The sequence below is a fragment of the Chiloscyllium punctatum genome, chromosome 26 (assembly GCF_047496795.1).
Source record: "Chiloscyllium punctatum isolate Juve2018m chromosome 26, sChiPun1.3, whole genome shotgun sequence".
Taxonomy (NCBI): domain Eukaryota; kingdom Metazoa; phylum Chordata; class Chondrichthyes; order Orectolobiformes; family Hemiscylliidae; genus Chiloscyllium; species Chiloscyllium punctatum.
In genome coordinates, this window is record NC_092764.1 from 21195948 (window position 1) to 21211945 (window position 15998).

At 40.3% G+C, this 15998-nt stretch overlaps 1 protein-coding gene across 1 annotated transcript in view; it reads right to left on the reverse strand.

Moving 5' to 3' along the window:
- Window positions 1–15998, reverse strand: part of LOC140496317 (rifampicin phosphotransferase-like) — a 184754-nt gene that overhangs the window by 62458 nt on the left and 106298 nt on the right. The window contains exons 12-16 of the mRNA XM_072595918.1: window positions 13829–13935; window positions 13602–13643; window positions 10859–11054; window positions 7313–7448; window positions 5687–5763 (exon numbers count right to left, since the gene is read on the reverse strand). Of these exons, the coding sequence (XP_072452019.1) occupies window positions 5687–5763; window positions 7313–7448; window positions 10859–11054; window positions 13602–13643; window positions 13829–13935 (558 nt within the window). The remainder of the gene's footprint in view (window positions 1–5686; window positions 5764–7312; window positions 7449–10858; window positions 11055–13601; window positions 13644–13828; window positions 13936–15998) is intronic.

Here is a 15998-nt window from a genome sequence, read left to right on the forward strand (position 1 = left end):
CTATTGGCTGGGATTGGACTCTCCAGTTTCATTTTTCTCTACCTAATGACAGTCAGAGACATGTGTGCCATGGAATGCCATCATGCTCTCACATCATTGTCTCTTGTGTGCCGTGAGGAACAAATCTTAGCAATCACCTACATGTAGCCACACACCAAAAGACAAGTCCCCACCCACATACCCTCTGCCAACAGATTCAATTCTATTTGGTAGGGGAAAGAGAGCAGGGGGTCAGTATCCACACAGGAGGGAAAATGAATCCCACAATGCACATACCATGTTGGCTGCTGCTAAGGTCTTAATTAGCAATGATATGGAGGCATCAGTCTTGGACTAGGGTAGATAAAGTCAGAAATCATACAACACCAGGTTATAGTCCAATAGGTTTATTTGAAATCACAAGCTTTCAGGGCATAGCCCCTTCATCACGTGAAGTGAGAGAGAACCACGCAGACATATAATTTATATGCAGAGATCTCAAAGATCATAGAAATGGTATGAGTGGAATGTCAAATATTAAGGTTCTTCAGGTGATCAAAAGTGTCAACAATTGAATAACAAGCGAAGGGATGACTTATAATCCGATTAAATGAGGCAGAGAGATAATTATAATAAAAAATATAGGGTAGTGCTGGGGACAAACCAAATGATGAGAATACCACGATCGGTATAAGAGTCACAATGTAAGTACTGGGTGGCAAAGGGTACTCTATTGGTCATATCCTGTGCATATCTTCTGAGGAGGTCATTGCGGTTTTTCACTGTGGCACATCGGAACTGACAATCGATGAGTTGAGCATCATATCCCATTTTTATGAAGGCATCCTTCAAAGTTTTCAGGTGTCTGTCGCGTTCCTCCTCATCTGAACAGATTCAACGTATATATAGGTTTTGTCTTTAGGGGATGGCTTGTTTAATATGTTTAGGGTGGAAGCTAGAGAAGTGCAGCATCATCAGGTTATCTGTGGGCTGACAGCAGAATGAGGTACTGAGGTGTCTGCTCTTGGTGGAGACGCATGTTTCCAAGAATGAGACTGATTCTGAAGAGGAGTCTATGGTAAGTCTGAATGTGAGATGAAACTTGTTGAGATCAGTTTGTAGTCGTTTCAGTGATTCCTCACCATCAGCCCAGCTTCCTTCCCTGGAGAGGCAAGACTACACCATGTTCTTCACAGCCTTCAACATGTCATCGACCATCTCACTAAGATCGTCCCTACGGTTCCACTTCTTACCTTAAACACATCATCTCTCACAGCAAACTACCCAGCCTTCAGGGCAACATTGACCACAACACCACACAACCCTGCTAGGGCAACCTCTGCAAGACATCAGATCATCTACATGAACACTATCATCACATGTTGGAATACCACCCATCAAGTACATGACAGATATTCATGTGACTCGCCTAATGTTGTCTACCTCATACATTGCAGGCAAGGATGCCCTGAGGCATGGTACATTGGCGAGACCAAGCAGACGCTATGATATGGATGAATGGACACCATATAACAACTGCCAGACAGGAATGTTCACTCCCAGTTGGGTAACACTTCAGAGGTCAAGGACATTCAGCTTCTGATCTTTGGTAAGCATCCTCCAAGACGGCCTTTGAGATACACAACAATGCAGAAACGCCGAGCAAAAACCAATAGCCAAATATGGCACCCATTAAGATGGCCTCAACCATGATCTTGGGTCAATATCATGTTACATGTGAATTCACCACACCGTTCTGCATCTGTAAAATCTTCCTTATGGTTTTGACATCATCACCTCAATAAATTGTTATGATCTCTCAACCTTAATTAGTTTTTCCAGTTTTGGATTACTGATTACTTTGGTTAGACCCTCGGCATGCGACTCTTATACCTAACATGTTATTCCAGTCATTTGGTTTGTCTCCGGCACCACCTTATTTTTAATTTTTTGTAATTATCGCTCTGCCTCATTTAATCAGATTATAGTCATCCCTTCACTTGTTATTCAGCTGTTGACACTTTATTCACCCCATCCGACACTCACCCTATCCAAATGTCCTTGACCTCTGATGCTTACCCAAAGATCAGAAACTGCAACTCCTTGACCTCTGAAGTGTTACCCGACTGGGAGTGAACATTCCTGTCTGGCAATTGTTGTGTGGTGTCCATTCATCCGTTACTGTAGCGTCTACTTTGTCTCGCCCATCACCTGCAGATACTTATTATCAGACATGCCACTCACACCGTTTGTATGATCCTTTGATCTCTCTGCCCTTGATCTCTCTGCCTTGTAGATTCTGGGTCTGTGTGCTTCTCTCTCACTTCACCTGCTGATGGGGCTATGATCTGAAAGCATGTGATTTCAAATAAACCTGCCAGACTATTACCTGGTGTTGTGTGACTTCTGACTTAAATAGCAGTGTGAGAGAGAAAAAGAGTGATACTAGACTCAAAACATTAATCTGTTTCTCTCTCTACAGATGCTGCCCGACCTGCAGAGCTTCTCCAACACGTTCTCTTTTTATCTCAGCTCTCCAGCATTTTACTTTTATTCTATTAATCAAGCATCTCTAAAGTTAAAAAAAAATGCAGATGGTACTTTAGAGTTTGGAACTAGAAAAGCAGATGTCCAGAAACTGACTCATAACTTCAGAAAAGAGATTAATGCTTAAACACTACAGCACTTAAACATCTTGAGATGATGGCATTGAGCAGATCTTATCCATCCTTCATAAGCTTCTACATCTGATTCAACAATCTGTCACTACTACACTGTTAAGAGTCCTGCAAGCAGTTCTGCTTGTTTTATTATAGAAAGCATGGGTATTGGAGATGGTGCAGAGAATATTTCCAAGTATAATACCAGCAATGCATATCATGAAAGAACTGACTTGGTAGATCTCTTTCCTTCTGAGAGAAAAGAATGTTCAGGGTGACCTAATTAAGGTCATTAAAGCTATGAAAGCTTCCAACAGAGTGGATACAAAGAGAATGCTTCCTAGCTGGAAGAGTGCCATTAGATGTCACCAAAATAGGATAGCTACTAAGAAATTCCACAGCAAATTCAGGGAGAAAACAACTTGACCAAATGAGTGGATAAAGGAGAAACAAAACAAGCATTGGCAGGAGATGGGAGTAAATGGTTATGATGCTGATTTGGATGAGCAAAGATAGGAAAAGACTCAAGTGGAGCAAGAGCTGTCAGTGCCAAGTTTCTGTTTATACTTCTTTCACCATCCTATGTAAACATTAAGAACCAATAAAGAGAAGCGTCTAATTCCCTAACAAAAAAGACTCTCAAGATATTACACTTGAATTGCAAGCAGCAGTTACTAAGTGATTAACCTTTAAATCCAGACAACCTCAAGTCATTTCAACATGATTGGTGAACTGAAGTGGGAACAGAGTGAGACAAACTTCCAAGATGAGAATTTGTCTGCAGCAACAAATCTAGAGTGGAAAGGGAAGGGACAACTTGAGTCATTCAATTTAAATTGAACTAGATAAGAATCTAAGTTTAGTTTGTATTTATATTAAACAAGTAATAACAGGAACATATGAGCAGGCAACATTGAAAGATGCTTCCTTCAGTTTGAATTAACTTGGACAAAGATATCTGCAAAAGTGCCACCAACTGTAATCACTTAAACTCAAGGCCTGGGAACTGGACTTTGATTTATCAGAGAGTGCATAAGTTTTTCGGAATTAGAATTTGAAGAGTAAATGTTGTATTGTTTCATGTGAATCAGACATTGCCAAAAACAGAAATGCTAACTGTTCGAGAATTCAGAACAACATGAAAGGACATACTATCGAAGAAATGTCTGAAGCAAATTATCCTCTCCAAGGCAGAAGTATTGCTTTTAAGGAAAGAAAGCATGATATTTAACTTACTTCACTGCACCAAAACTGAACCTCAGGTGGCTGTATAACAGATGACAGATACACTGGAGATTTTACGCCATTGCCCAACATGAATTTCGAATCCTAGGATTCTTGGCTGGATCACTAAATCGTTCACATTTGTATTTATTTTATTTGTCCTCCAAGCGAGTATTGCTGGAAAAACCAGTATTCATACCAAATCCTAATTGTCCTTGAGGGTGTGATGGCTATGGTGAGTTGTCTACGCCAAATGCCTGAGTCGCTGTTTATCTGGAAACACGTATAGGCCAGACTAGATAAAGGTCGCAGATTTCCACTGAGAAGGGTACTTACAAACTAGACGGGTTCTTACAAAAACAAAGTGGTTTCGTGGAATATTATAAAGAGTCTACTGTACTCCAGACTAAATAATGGTATAGTAGGTTTGAATACATGTCTACCAGAACATTAATCTGAGCCCTTGGATTATTGCTCCAGTAATACTACTGTTATACTACTTTCTGCGTATATTAAAAATGTGAATTGGCTGATGAATTACCAATTCAGATCAATGCAGCAATAACACGGAAGTTGATAAAGGATTGCTCACATCCTCTCCTGTTCTGATTAAAGGTCAGACATGATTTGTTTTCTCGCAGGTGCAAGACAGGAAAGTAAGTTAAGGGTCTTTCTGTGGTATGTGGCAATCTCGAGGCCTGGCATGGCCAAGTGTGGACTTCCTGTCTCTAGATGATTCATTAAAGCATGGTTCCACTGTGGCTAAGCACTTAAGAAAGACTGGCATATCTGAACTTTCAGCTTTACTTCTTTATTTTCTACTTAGAATGAAGAGAGTCTGCAATGTGTAACTTTTAACCTTTTTTTGTATGTTTCACGCTATACTAAATCACTGCATTGTTTGACTTTTAATTCTGTTCTATCTTTCCACCTTGTACTTAAGATTCTGTACCTAGGAACTTATGCCTATGATGGCACTTTGTGCAGTGGCATTATGCACATTTCACTGTACTCCTGTACTTTTTTACTTGAGTACACGAGACCATAAAATGAAATCATAACAAAAAGGCAGAAACAACCAGGTGGCCAGATGTTCAAAAGCAAAACTTCAGCAAGAGGAGTTTCCATAATTGTGAAATGGTTTTCACAGATTTAAATGTTGGTTAAATCCAGATTGTATACCCAACCATAGGAGTGAATCAGAAAGGATTATAAAGCCCAGGAAGAGACCAAAGGGCAGATATCAGGGAGATGATCTATGCATTGTCGATAACTGTGTGTCATTTGGGAAAAATGAGAGCTCTTTTAAGGCGATATCTGAACAGAACAAAACTAACGAACTGGATTCTTGGAAAAGGATGATGAAGGAAATAATGTAGGAGAAGGATTAGTTACAAAGAATTGCAGCAAATAAGATCAGTTAAAATGAGAAAGTGTACAAATTATTAATTTAAAAATGATACCATACAAAAAATGTTGGTTAAAGAAGGAAGAAGCAGTAAAACTGGTGAAATGAAACATATTAGTCCCAGTTATCATGCATACTTAAAAATGGAGACTAGTATGAGCAGTATGTCCACTTCCAAGTATTACCTTTCTAATATAGTTCTAATATAATTTGTAAGCAGGAAAAAAATGTTTTTTTCATCTGTGCAAAAGTCTAAGATTATATATGATGTGTATATGTATGTTTGTGTAAATCTGCCTGGAAATAAATGTACATGTGTATGCTTCTTTATAGATATGCCTAAGTAATTCTTTGGAAAATCCAGATAGGGCAATTAATATGTTCACATTTCAGGAGCAAAACTTTCCAAACTCACCTCTCCGAGTCCATAATTTGCATTGATAATCATCCTGCCCGAGTGCCCTGTGACAGGATTGCATGTAAACAACACACCTGCAATGTCATTAATGGAAATAATATTAGAAATAAACACAGTGTATGTTAAACTTTAATCTTGTTGTTAGATTCATCTCTCTCTCTTGTTTTAAAGTTTTACTCCTCTGCATTCCTTGAAGAAAAAAGCACATAAACGTAAATCCTCTAAATAAAACTACATTTGCTCATGTCTAAATTGAATGCATATATTATCAATGGGTAATGATTTTCACCAGTTGCTTTGTTTGTGTCATTGAAAATAGTGAAAGTTTCTCCTTTGCTTTTCCCAGAGAAGTAGCAAAAAGTGTATAGCTATTAAGGGCGAGGAGATAAAAGCTTTGTGATTAATGAATGATAGTGCTAATGCATATCTCTCCTTCCATATCTTAATATTCATTCCCATCATTGAAACTGAATGGTGGATCACTTTGGGCAGTTAGGAAGTGTGTTACACATCTCAGAATTCTTAGCATCTGACCTGCTCATGTAGCCAAAGCATTTATAGGGCTGGTTCAGTTGAGTCTCTGGACAATGATAAGTCCAAGAATGATGGTCTTCAGGGATTCAGCAATGATAATACCATTGACTATCAAGGAGAGACGATTCTCTCTCTTGTTGGAGATGATCATTTCCTGGTACTTGTGTGGCATGAATGTAACTCGCTATCGATCAGCTGATCCTGGTGATCACTACATTTAGACATGGAGTGCTTCAATATCTGAGGAGCTGTGAATGGTGCTGAACATTGTGCAATCATCAGTAAACAACCCCACTTATGATCTTATGGTGAAGGGAAGCTCATTGATGAAGCAGCTGAAAATGGTTGGGCACCATCCCCAGGAACTCCTGTAAAAATATTATGCATCTGAGATGACTGATTTCCAACAACCATAACCATTTTCTTTTGTGTCAGATATTACTCCAAACAGTGGAAATTCCACCTCCCTCCCTCCCTCCCTCCATTCCCATTGATTCTAATTTTGCTCAGGCTCCTTAAGGCCACACTCGGTCGAATGCTGCTCTGATGCCAAATACAGTCACTCTCAGCCCCCCCTCAGCTGTTTTGTCCTTGTTTGATCCACTGCTGTAATGAGGTCTGGAGCTGACTGGCTTTGACAGAACTCAAACTGAGTGGCAACAAACCAATTACTGGTGAGCAATTATTGCACACATGCAATACACAAAATCATTTCCAGCATATAAACAAATAACCTGTATTAAGCTGAGAATCATTGTTCAAACAGCAGAAGCAGTACCCAGGGAAGGATCCTAAGCTTACATGGTCAAATATAGAAGTGACTGTGAAAATATTGAGCACTGTGTTACTGTATTCCAAAAAAACTGTAAGTGTTTAAGTTCATTCGGAAGTGTAGGACATATACTTGCAGTGAGATGGCACTACTTTGCAGAAAGAGGGTCTGGCTAAATTCATCTTGTTATCTTATGTTGTTCAGACTGAATAGCTTGCTGGCTAGCATTTGATACAGTAAGGTGCATTTAGACAGATGAAGACCTCGTGTAAATGAAGCACATTTTCTTTCTACGGGATAGAAAGGGGAAACCTCACCTGCTGCCTGGGCTGGCACCATCTGTTGGATCACCACCCCCATGCCCGATGCCACTGGTTGCCCCCTTTGATGACGATACTGAACAGCTTGGAAGGAATAGAGGGAGGCCCAGCATTTCTGAACAGCATCACAAACCTGGGGAAATGAAAAGAAATCACATAAATCATTTAACAAATGGCACAAATATATTGGTGATGTAATAATTGTGTAGCGATGCAATGTACAAAGCTAGACCATATTTTACATATTTTAAAAGTGAAAAATCTAAGTCAAGGTCTCATGCAGTAGACCATAATTAAGGAATGAAAGAGGTAGTGGAAACTGTGCTAAAATCCTTTAAAAATACTTTATACTTGCAAAAGATTACTTCATAAAACCCAATAGATTATTATGAAGTACAATCACTGTTATACTGGAATAACGAGAATAGTATACTTCACACAATCAGGAACGGGAGGTCATATCTGGAGTGAGACAGCCTGAGTCATTCCTGCTGTGTAATCCTGTATCAGCAACAGTCAAGAGGGATAAAAGTTTTTTTTTAATCAGGTTGACCTGAGACAAGCGAAGTTCTACAGGGATCAGTGCAGTGGCCACAGCAGTTTATAATATGCATTAATGACTTGGAGGAAGAAAGTGAATGCACTGTGGCTAAATATGCAGATGGCATAAAGGTTGGTAGAAATACAAATTGCAAGAGCATAGCTGTAGTGATTGTAGCAAGGTCGGCCTGGTAGAGCTCAGAGAATAGGAGTTCCCTGATTGTGATTGTTAACCTGATCCAATCAGGGAACCCTGGCTGACAGATTTAAACAGGAGTGTCAGATATCCTGTTCACTCTGAGAGCTGGCTCTGAGGAAGCGATGCACATGTAAATTGGCGATGGGATACTAGCCTCTATGGAGTTATTTCAGTAGCTATATCCATGGTGCTGCTGGGAAGAGAGTTCTAAGATTTTAGCCCACATTGATGCCCTGGGGTTGAAGTGTTCAGAGGCGGAAGATGAGGCATTCTTCCTCCAGGCGTCGGGTGGTGAGGCAGCGGCAGTGAAGGAGGCCCATCAGAGTTTTACCTGCACATCCACCAATATCATTTATTGTATCCGTTGCTCCCAATGCAGTCTCCTCTACAATGGGGAGACTGGACGCCTCCAAGCAGAGCGCTTTAGGGAACATCTCTAGGACACCCGGACCAATCAACCACACCGCCCCGTGGCCCAACATTTCAACTCCCCCTCCCATTCTGCTGAAGACATGGAGGACCTGGGCCTCCTTCACCGCCGTTCCCTCACCACCCGATGCCTGGAGGAAGAACGCCTCATCTTCCGCCTCGGAACACTTCAACCCCAGGGCATCAATGTGGACTTCAACAGTTTCCTCATTTCTACCCTTCCCCACCTCACCCCAGTTCCAAACTTCCAGCTCAGCACTGTCCCCATGACCTGACCTACCTGCCTATCTTCTTTTCCACCTATCCGCTCTACCCTCCTCCCTAACCTATCACCTTCATCCCCTCCCCCACTCACCTATTGTACTCTATGCTACTTTCTCCCACCCTCCTCTCATTTATTTCTCCACCCTTCAGGCTCACTGCCTTTACTCCTGATGAAGGGTTTTTTCCCACAACGCCGATTTTACTGCTCCTCGGATGCTGCCTGAACTGCTGTGCTTTTCCAGCACCACTAATCCAGAATCTGGTTTCCAGCATCTGCAGTCATTGTTTTTACCGAGTTCTAAGATTTTAACCCAGCAACGTTAAAGGAATAGCAATAATACTTCCAAGTCAGGATGGTGTGTGGCTTGGATGAGAATTTGTAGATGATGTTATTCCCATCCATCTTCTGACACTATCCTTCCAATGGAAGCGGTCACTGATTTGGAAGGTGCTATTAAATGAGCCTTGATGAGTTACTGTACAGCATCTTGTAGATGAAACACACGGCTGCTATAGTGCACCGGTGATGGAGGGAGTGAATGTTTAACGGTGACAGACAGAGTGAAAAGTAAGTGAGTTGCTTTGTCCTGGATGGTATCAAGCTGTCTTCAGAGTTGGTGAAGAAGTATTTAAAAGGTTTGCTGAGTTCTGGTGAATAGTAATTTTAAGAAATGCTGGTGGGATTCTGGGATGCTTTTGCCATTGAATGCCATGGGGAGTGATTAAAATTCTCTCTTGATGGAGATGGTCATTGCCTGGCAGTCTGTGGCACAAGTATTGCTTGTGACTTCTCAGGCCAAGCCCGAGCATCATCTTGTTGCACACAGACATGCTTCAGCAACCAGGAATCACAAATGATGCTGAGCATTCTGCAATCACCAGGGAGTGGAAATCCTCACTTCTGAGTGTGAGAGAGATATAAAGCCATTGATGAAGCAGCTGAAGATGGTTGGGCCTGGGATACTAGCTTAAGGAAAACATGTAGTGATGTGCTAGAACTGAGGTGACTGACCTTCACCAACCACAGCTACCATACTTTGTGTTAAGTATGACTCCAACCAATGGAAAGTATTCCCTGATTTCTATTAACTCCAGTTATTCTAATGCTCCTTGATGGCATTCTCAACATAAAGCCGTGTTGATGATTAGGGCTTACTGTCACCTCAACCCTGGGGTTCAGGCCTTTTGACAACGTTTGGACAGAAGTTATAATGAGATCACATGCTACATAGCCTGGTAGAACCCATACTAAGCATCAGTGAGTCGCTTATTGTTGCTAAGTGCCATTTGCTAGTACTGCTGGCAACATCTTCTATCCCACAGCTGATGATCAGAATATGGCAATCATTGGATTGAGTCAATAGATGGCTTCCAGCATCTCTAAGCAATCAATGGATTGATTTGCCTTGTATTGCTTTTTGTGGGCAGAACATATTGAGGTATTTTTTTCACATTGATGGGGAGGCACCACTGTTGTAACCATTCTGGAAAGGTTTGCCTACAGGGGCATTTAGCTCTGGAGCACATGCCTTCATGATTAATGCCAGATTGTTGTCAGGACTTCTAGCCTTTGCTGTATGTCATGTTTTCAGCTGTTTCTCATATCACATGGAGAGAACAGAATTGGCTGAAGACTGATATCAGTGATGCTTGGATGTTCGGGAGGAAGCAAAGATGATTCATCCATTAGGCATTTTTGATTAAAAATGGTTGTGAAAGCTTTAGCCTTGTCTATTGTTCTGATGTACAGGACCACCCCATCTTTGGATACAGTGACATTACTGCAGCCTCCTCCGCCAGTGAGTTGTTTATCTGTCCACTACTATTCATGACTGGCTGTGACAGGACTGCAGAGTTTAGATCTGATTCATTATTAGTGAGATCACTTTGTCCCATCCTACGCTGCTTCTACTGGTTGGCTTGCAAATAGTCCTGTGTTGTGACTTCACCGCCAGATTAACTGCCAAATTAACACCGTTGCAATGTTATTTCTCATCAATTCAAATGATTGAGGCAAGTCTGAATCATAAGTTAACTGCAAAATGTAATTCTTTTTCACACTTATTGTTACTCTGTTAGGTATTTGCCAGCCATTTTCTCATTCTTTGTACCTCTTCAAAGCCTTTAACTCCCAGTTCAGTGCGGAGTTGCCCAGCAGCAGATGTGCCCTCTGTGTCCTCCCCAATTGCACTGGACCTGATGGCCAACCGCTCCTCTGCTCCCAGCAACCTCAGCTCCGCCAGCTGTTCACGAATGGCACATTCTATCTCTGGAGACAGTTCAGTTCTCTTGAACAATTCAACACATCTGAGTAAAAATTAAAAGGCAGGTTCATATGCCGAAAACTAAACTCACCTTACAGTGTTTTGTTCAGTTGACAAAAGAAAAGGTGTAAGATTTTCTTTTTTAAAAAAAATAAGCCTCCACATTAATCAATTTCCCTTGTAGAACTTTGGAAATTTGTTTTCCACTTTGTATTTGATTCTGGCTGCTTACCCTCATTAATTGACTTGTCATGCTGCAACATTCCACAACAACATTAGGAAAAGTGATTGCTAGTCTTTAGGGGAACTAAGCCCTGACTTTATTCTGAGGATACCATCCATCATGTTGTGTGACAATATCACCATTCTAAATGGGACAAAGTACAAATAAATCTAGCAGCTCAAAATGAAGTATCCATGAGGTGCTACGGGCTGTCAGTTGGGACAGAATTGTATTCTATACAATCTGTAACCTCATGACCTGACATACTGATACTTTATTTTTACAACAAACCAGGTAGTCAACCCTGGGTCAATGGAAGTACAGGACAACATGCACCAGGTATACCTAAATATGAGGTGCCAATCTGGTGAAGTTGCAATAAATAGTAGGTGAAGTCACCACAATCCCAGAGAATTGTTCTCTCACCAGTGAGAGACAACTAACAATGTGTGTAACCTGAGGGACACCTCACAGCAGGTGAAATTGAGAAGGTAAGACCTTTATGGTGATGTCAGCCAGTAGCAGGAATTGAACTTGTTGGTATCTCTCTACACTCTACTGCTGGTAGCACCTTCCCACAAATTTTGAGGCAGATCAAGGTTTGGCTCATCACTGCTGTGTCAAAGCCAATAAATTCTTGCCTTGTCACTGACACCCACATCCCGTTGAATGATAAATAAAACTACTTACCTTAATCGTTGTGTAGGTTATTTGTAAGGGGGTTACCATAATTTGACCACTGAATTGGAATTTTAGAACAATCAAGGCTGATGAATGTCATTGAAGAGATATTAGCTTCTACAGGAATTACTAATGGAACTTGATGAAAGGGCTGTGTCTCCTGACACCCCAAAAAATTTGCATTACGCATGCAGAAAGCTCTGTGCATGCACACTTTGTGAAACACCCTGCCAGTCAAAAATATGGCAGCGCCAAAGCAAGCTCAATAAATATGAAGCAAACAGTGTGGTGCTGGAAAAGCACAGCAGGTCAGGCAGCATCCAAAGATGCAGGAGAGTAAGCATAGGCCCTTCATCAGGAATAAGCTAAAGGGATGGAATGACATCACTGGCCAGGGTTTCAATTATCAAGGGGGTGACAATTAACAGAAATGTGCAGAAATGTAGAGTTGAAGTTAAAATCAGATCTGTGATGAGCTTATTGGCCAAGAGACTCGAAGGACACAATGCACTACCAGTCAGGCAGCATCCAAGGAGCAGGAGAATCGGCATTTTGGGCATAAGCCCTGCATCAGGAAACGTCGATTCTCCTGCTCCTCGGATGCTGCCTGAGTTGCTGTGCTTTTCCAGCATCACACTCTCGCCTCTGATGTCCAGCATCTGCAGTTGTCACTTTCTCCTCGAAGGACTGAGTGGCCTACTCTTGTTTCTTACTAGCATGCGCATTTTGTACATGTGCACTGCTAGTGTTTTCAGTGAATCAACAGACAGTCTCTTGAAGAAAGAAGAGCTGAGTGCACAACTTTAAATGTGAGTAGATTCAAATATTTCCCAACATTTACCCCTAGTCCACCTTAAAAATAGGCTTGGTCTTTGGGTGACAGCACAGGTGGTCAGCCGGCACTATATTAAAAATCGTGCATGTGTGGGTATTTTCAATCAATCTTTTTTATTGTCTTTAATTCTAATGGGAACTGCCTATGTAACACAGTCATCACTGATAAAGACAGATTGCTTTAGGTTTGTTAAAGATGCAGCCTGAAAAGTTTATACTAGTCATCGCTCTATAACTGTGGACTTAGGAATTTATGTGGAATTGTGAAACTGTGTCTACCTTATCAGCTGCTGGTTTACAGGATTGTGGACAACCAATCCTGTTTGATCCTGAGCAAATTTTCCATCTCCATCACAAAACTTATATGTCAGCTCAGGACCTGCTTGGACCGTCACATCTGTCTCTTTGTTAGATTTAAACTTAATTATTCTCATGCATTTTAAGTTGGCACTGCATCCTTCACTCTCATTAAAGTAAGCTCATCCAAAGCAGTACTCCCTGCCTCCTTACCCTCACAAAGTCCAACTGACCCATATGTATGTATTCAGTCACCTACATTAGTTCCCATCTAAACAGCTCCTTACATTTGAAACATTAATCATTACATTTTCATGGCTTCTTCTAATCTTTATAACCTACAAACATTTGATCTGGAGACCCTCACAACACTAAGACAACACTGGTCTCCTTCACAATGCTGTCACATCTCTGTACTTTTCCTAATCCTGATAAATCCGACTCACTTTATTCATAATGGCTCTGTTCTTATAAAATCTGCAAATTACAAATACAATATCATGAGTTGTTATATGATAAATTCTGTCAAAGGAAAGTAGTTTTAATTGAGATTACCTTTCACACAGTTCATGAAGGTTTCCATTCTTATTTCCATTGCTAAAATTCAGAAAGAGCCTCATTAAAAATAAGGAAGTGATCACAGCTGACAGAATTCTAACATGTTGCAAATCAATGTGTGGTTGATTCTAAAGTGCAATTAGAATTGCATCAATCTTATTCTGAAACTGAAGTTGGATTTTTCCAATCAGATTATATTGCTTCAAGTAACAGAATGACAATACCAGACTACGTAGTTCAGCTCTGCTACTGCTTGCTGAAGGCAGTTGCTCTTTTTCATGTGATGTTCCAGGGCTGCAATTGTGACACAGAGTCCTGTAGGCACAAAAAACTGACAGACAAATAAAAAGCAGGATATTAACTTATTGGGAATGAAATAATATTATTTATCACTTTAATTCAATTACATTATCGTTCCTATTGCAGCTATTTGTACAACATAAAGATATAGCTGTTCTTGTTGACCTTGACTGTACTCCAAGCACTACGAAAGAGCACAAAGGCATTCAAGCTGTGTAATTCGGCCCTTTAGTTATATCTACCTATGCCAAATAGACAAAAGGACAAAGGCTAAATAGCAATTATACTTGGAATGGATCCAGGAAGTTCTCTCACCAATTTGGGATAAGGATTTTAACTTCCTGGAATATGAGTTGCAATACAAAGTGCCCTGTCGACAGGGTCTCCAGTATCACAAGGTGTCTGGAGATTGTACGTTGTGTTCCAAAGTTCACCAGCAGATTTGCACTAATTAGCCAGATAAAATGGCTCAACACACACTGTTTATTCATTTATATCCCAGAGAAATTCTACTGGCAAGTTCAAGATTACTTGGCTCTTTCAGAGTCAGCACTGAGAACACAGGATTACCACGAGTATAAGTTTTTAGCTTTGCATACATGCATTATTATTTTGACATCTTCATGGATTGTTCAGGATTGATGAACTAGTGTTACAACTAAGTCGTGTTCTTCCAACTTATTTCTCTGAAATGTTGCCATTTAGAGTAAGTTTGTTAATCTACTAGAGTTAATTACCCCAGTGAGTGGAATCTGCCAACATAAGTTGAAGGTCATAAAGTTGAAATTTCAAACCCTATTCCAGAAACTTGAGTACCAAATTCTAAGCTGATTCTACAGTGCGGTGCAGTGCTAAGGGAGGTGCAGTGTCAGAGTTACCATCCTTTGTGCATGATTTAGAGGTGCTAGTGTTGGACTGGGGTGTACAAAGTTAAAAATTCACACAACGTCAGGTTCTCGTCCAACAGGTTTATTTGGAAGCACTAGCTTTTGGAGCACTACTCCTTCATCAGGTCATTGTGAAGTATAAGATAGTAAGACACCAAACTTATAGTAAAGCTTTTGCTATAAATCCTGTGTCTTACAATCTTATACTCCACAACCACCTGATGAAAGAGCAGCGCTCCGAAAGCTAGTGCTTCCAAATAAACCTGTTGGACTATAACCTGGTGTTGTGTGATTTTTATCTTTTGTGCAGGAATTATTAAAAAGGCACAGTCTGCTGTCTCAGGTAAAACGTCTCATCGTACTATTTGAAGAAAGGTATGAGTTAACCAAGATGTCTTGGTCAATGTCTCTCCCTCAATTCACAGCATACGAATGGATTATCTCATCAGTAACACATTATGTTTGTGTTGTGTTATGTTTTAAAGTTAGTACACCATTAATGGACATGCTCATGATATTATCACTGCGTCATAACACGTGTCATGCGAGTATACACTCCTTAAATTCCACCTTAATTTGGTAATGTTAGTGTAATTATGCTCCTCTGAGGCCAAATAGGTTAACATAAGCACAGACACTAAAGTGCCTATGATGGGAATGTTTTTACATAACAGGAGATACAATTTAATAGGAGATGCAATAGATATTTAAGTCTTTCTTACAATAAGGCAAAGAATGATTGATTCAATATCAAAGCATTAAATTTTTATGAGCCAACTTAACACCTAATAGTGACAAAAATGCTTCAAGCAGAAAAATCATGAAGGCACAATACTGTACATGGTCAAAAGCATACAGATTCACTATACAATATAGAGACAATTATACCTAAACATTTCTTTAAAGTCAGGGAACTAATTTTTCTTCACTACTTTGAGACAATATGGCAAAAATTGTACTCACATATACTAGTTGCATGCACAAAATAGACATGTGCTCTATACTGTCTATAAATATACTGACTATAGGTTAACATGATAAGTTACATATTACATACAATGCTGCTGAGTTTAAATGTCAAGTGCAATTGCAACAGGGTATCCCCATGAAAGCTTTTGCTTTCTCAAGAACTATAGTATTGCTGTGCAGCAGATATTCACTTGATTTTTTAAAAAATTGCATAGAAAATAAAAAAAACTGAGAAGTA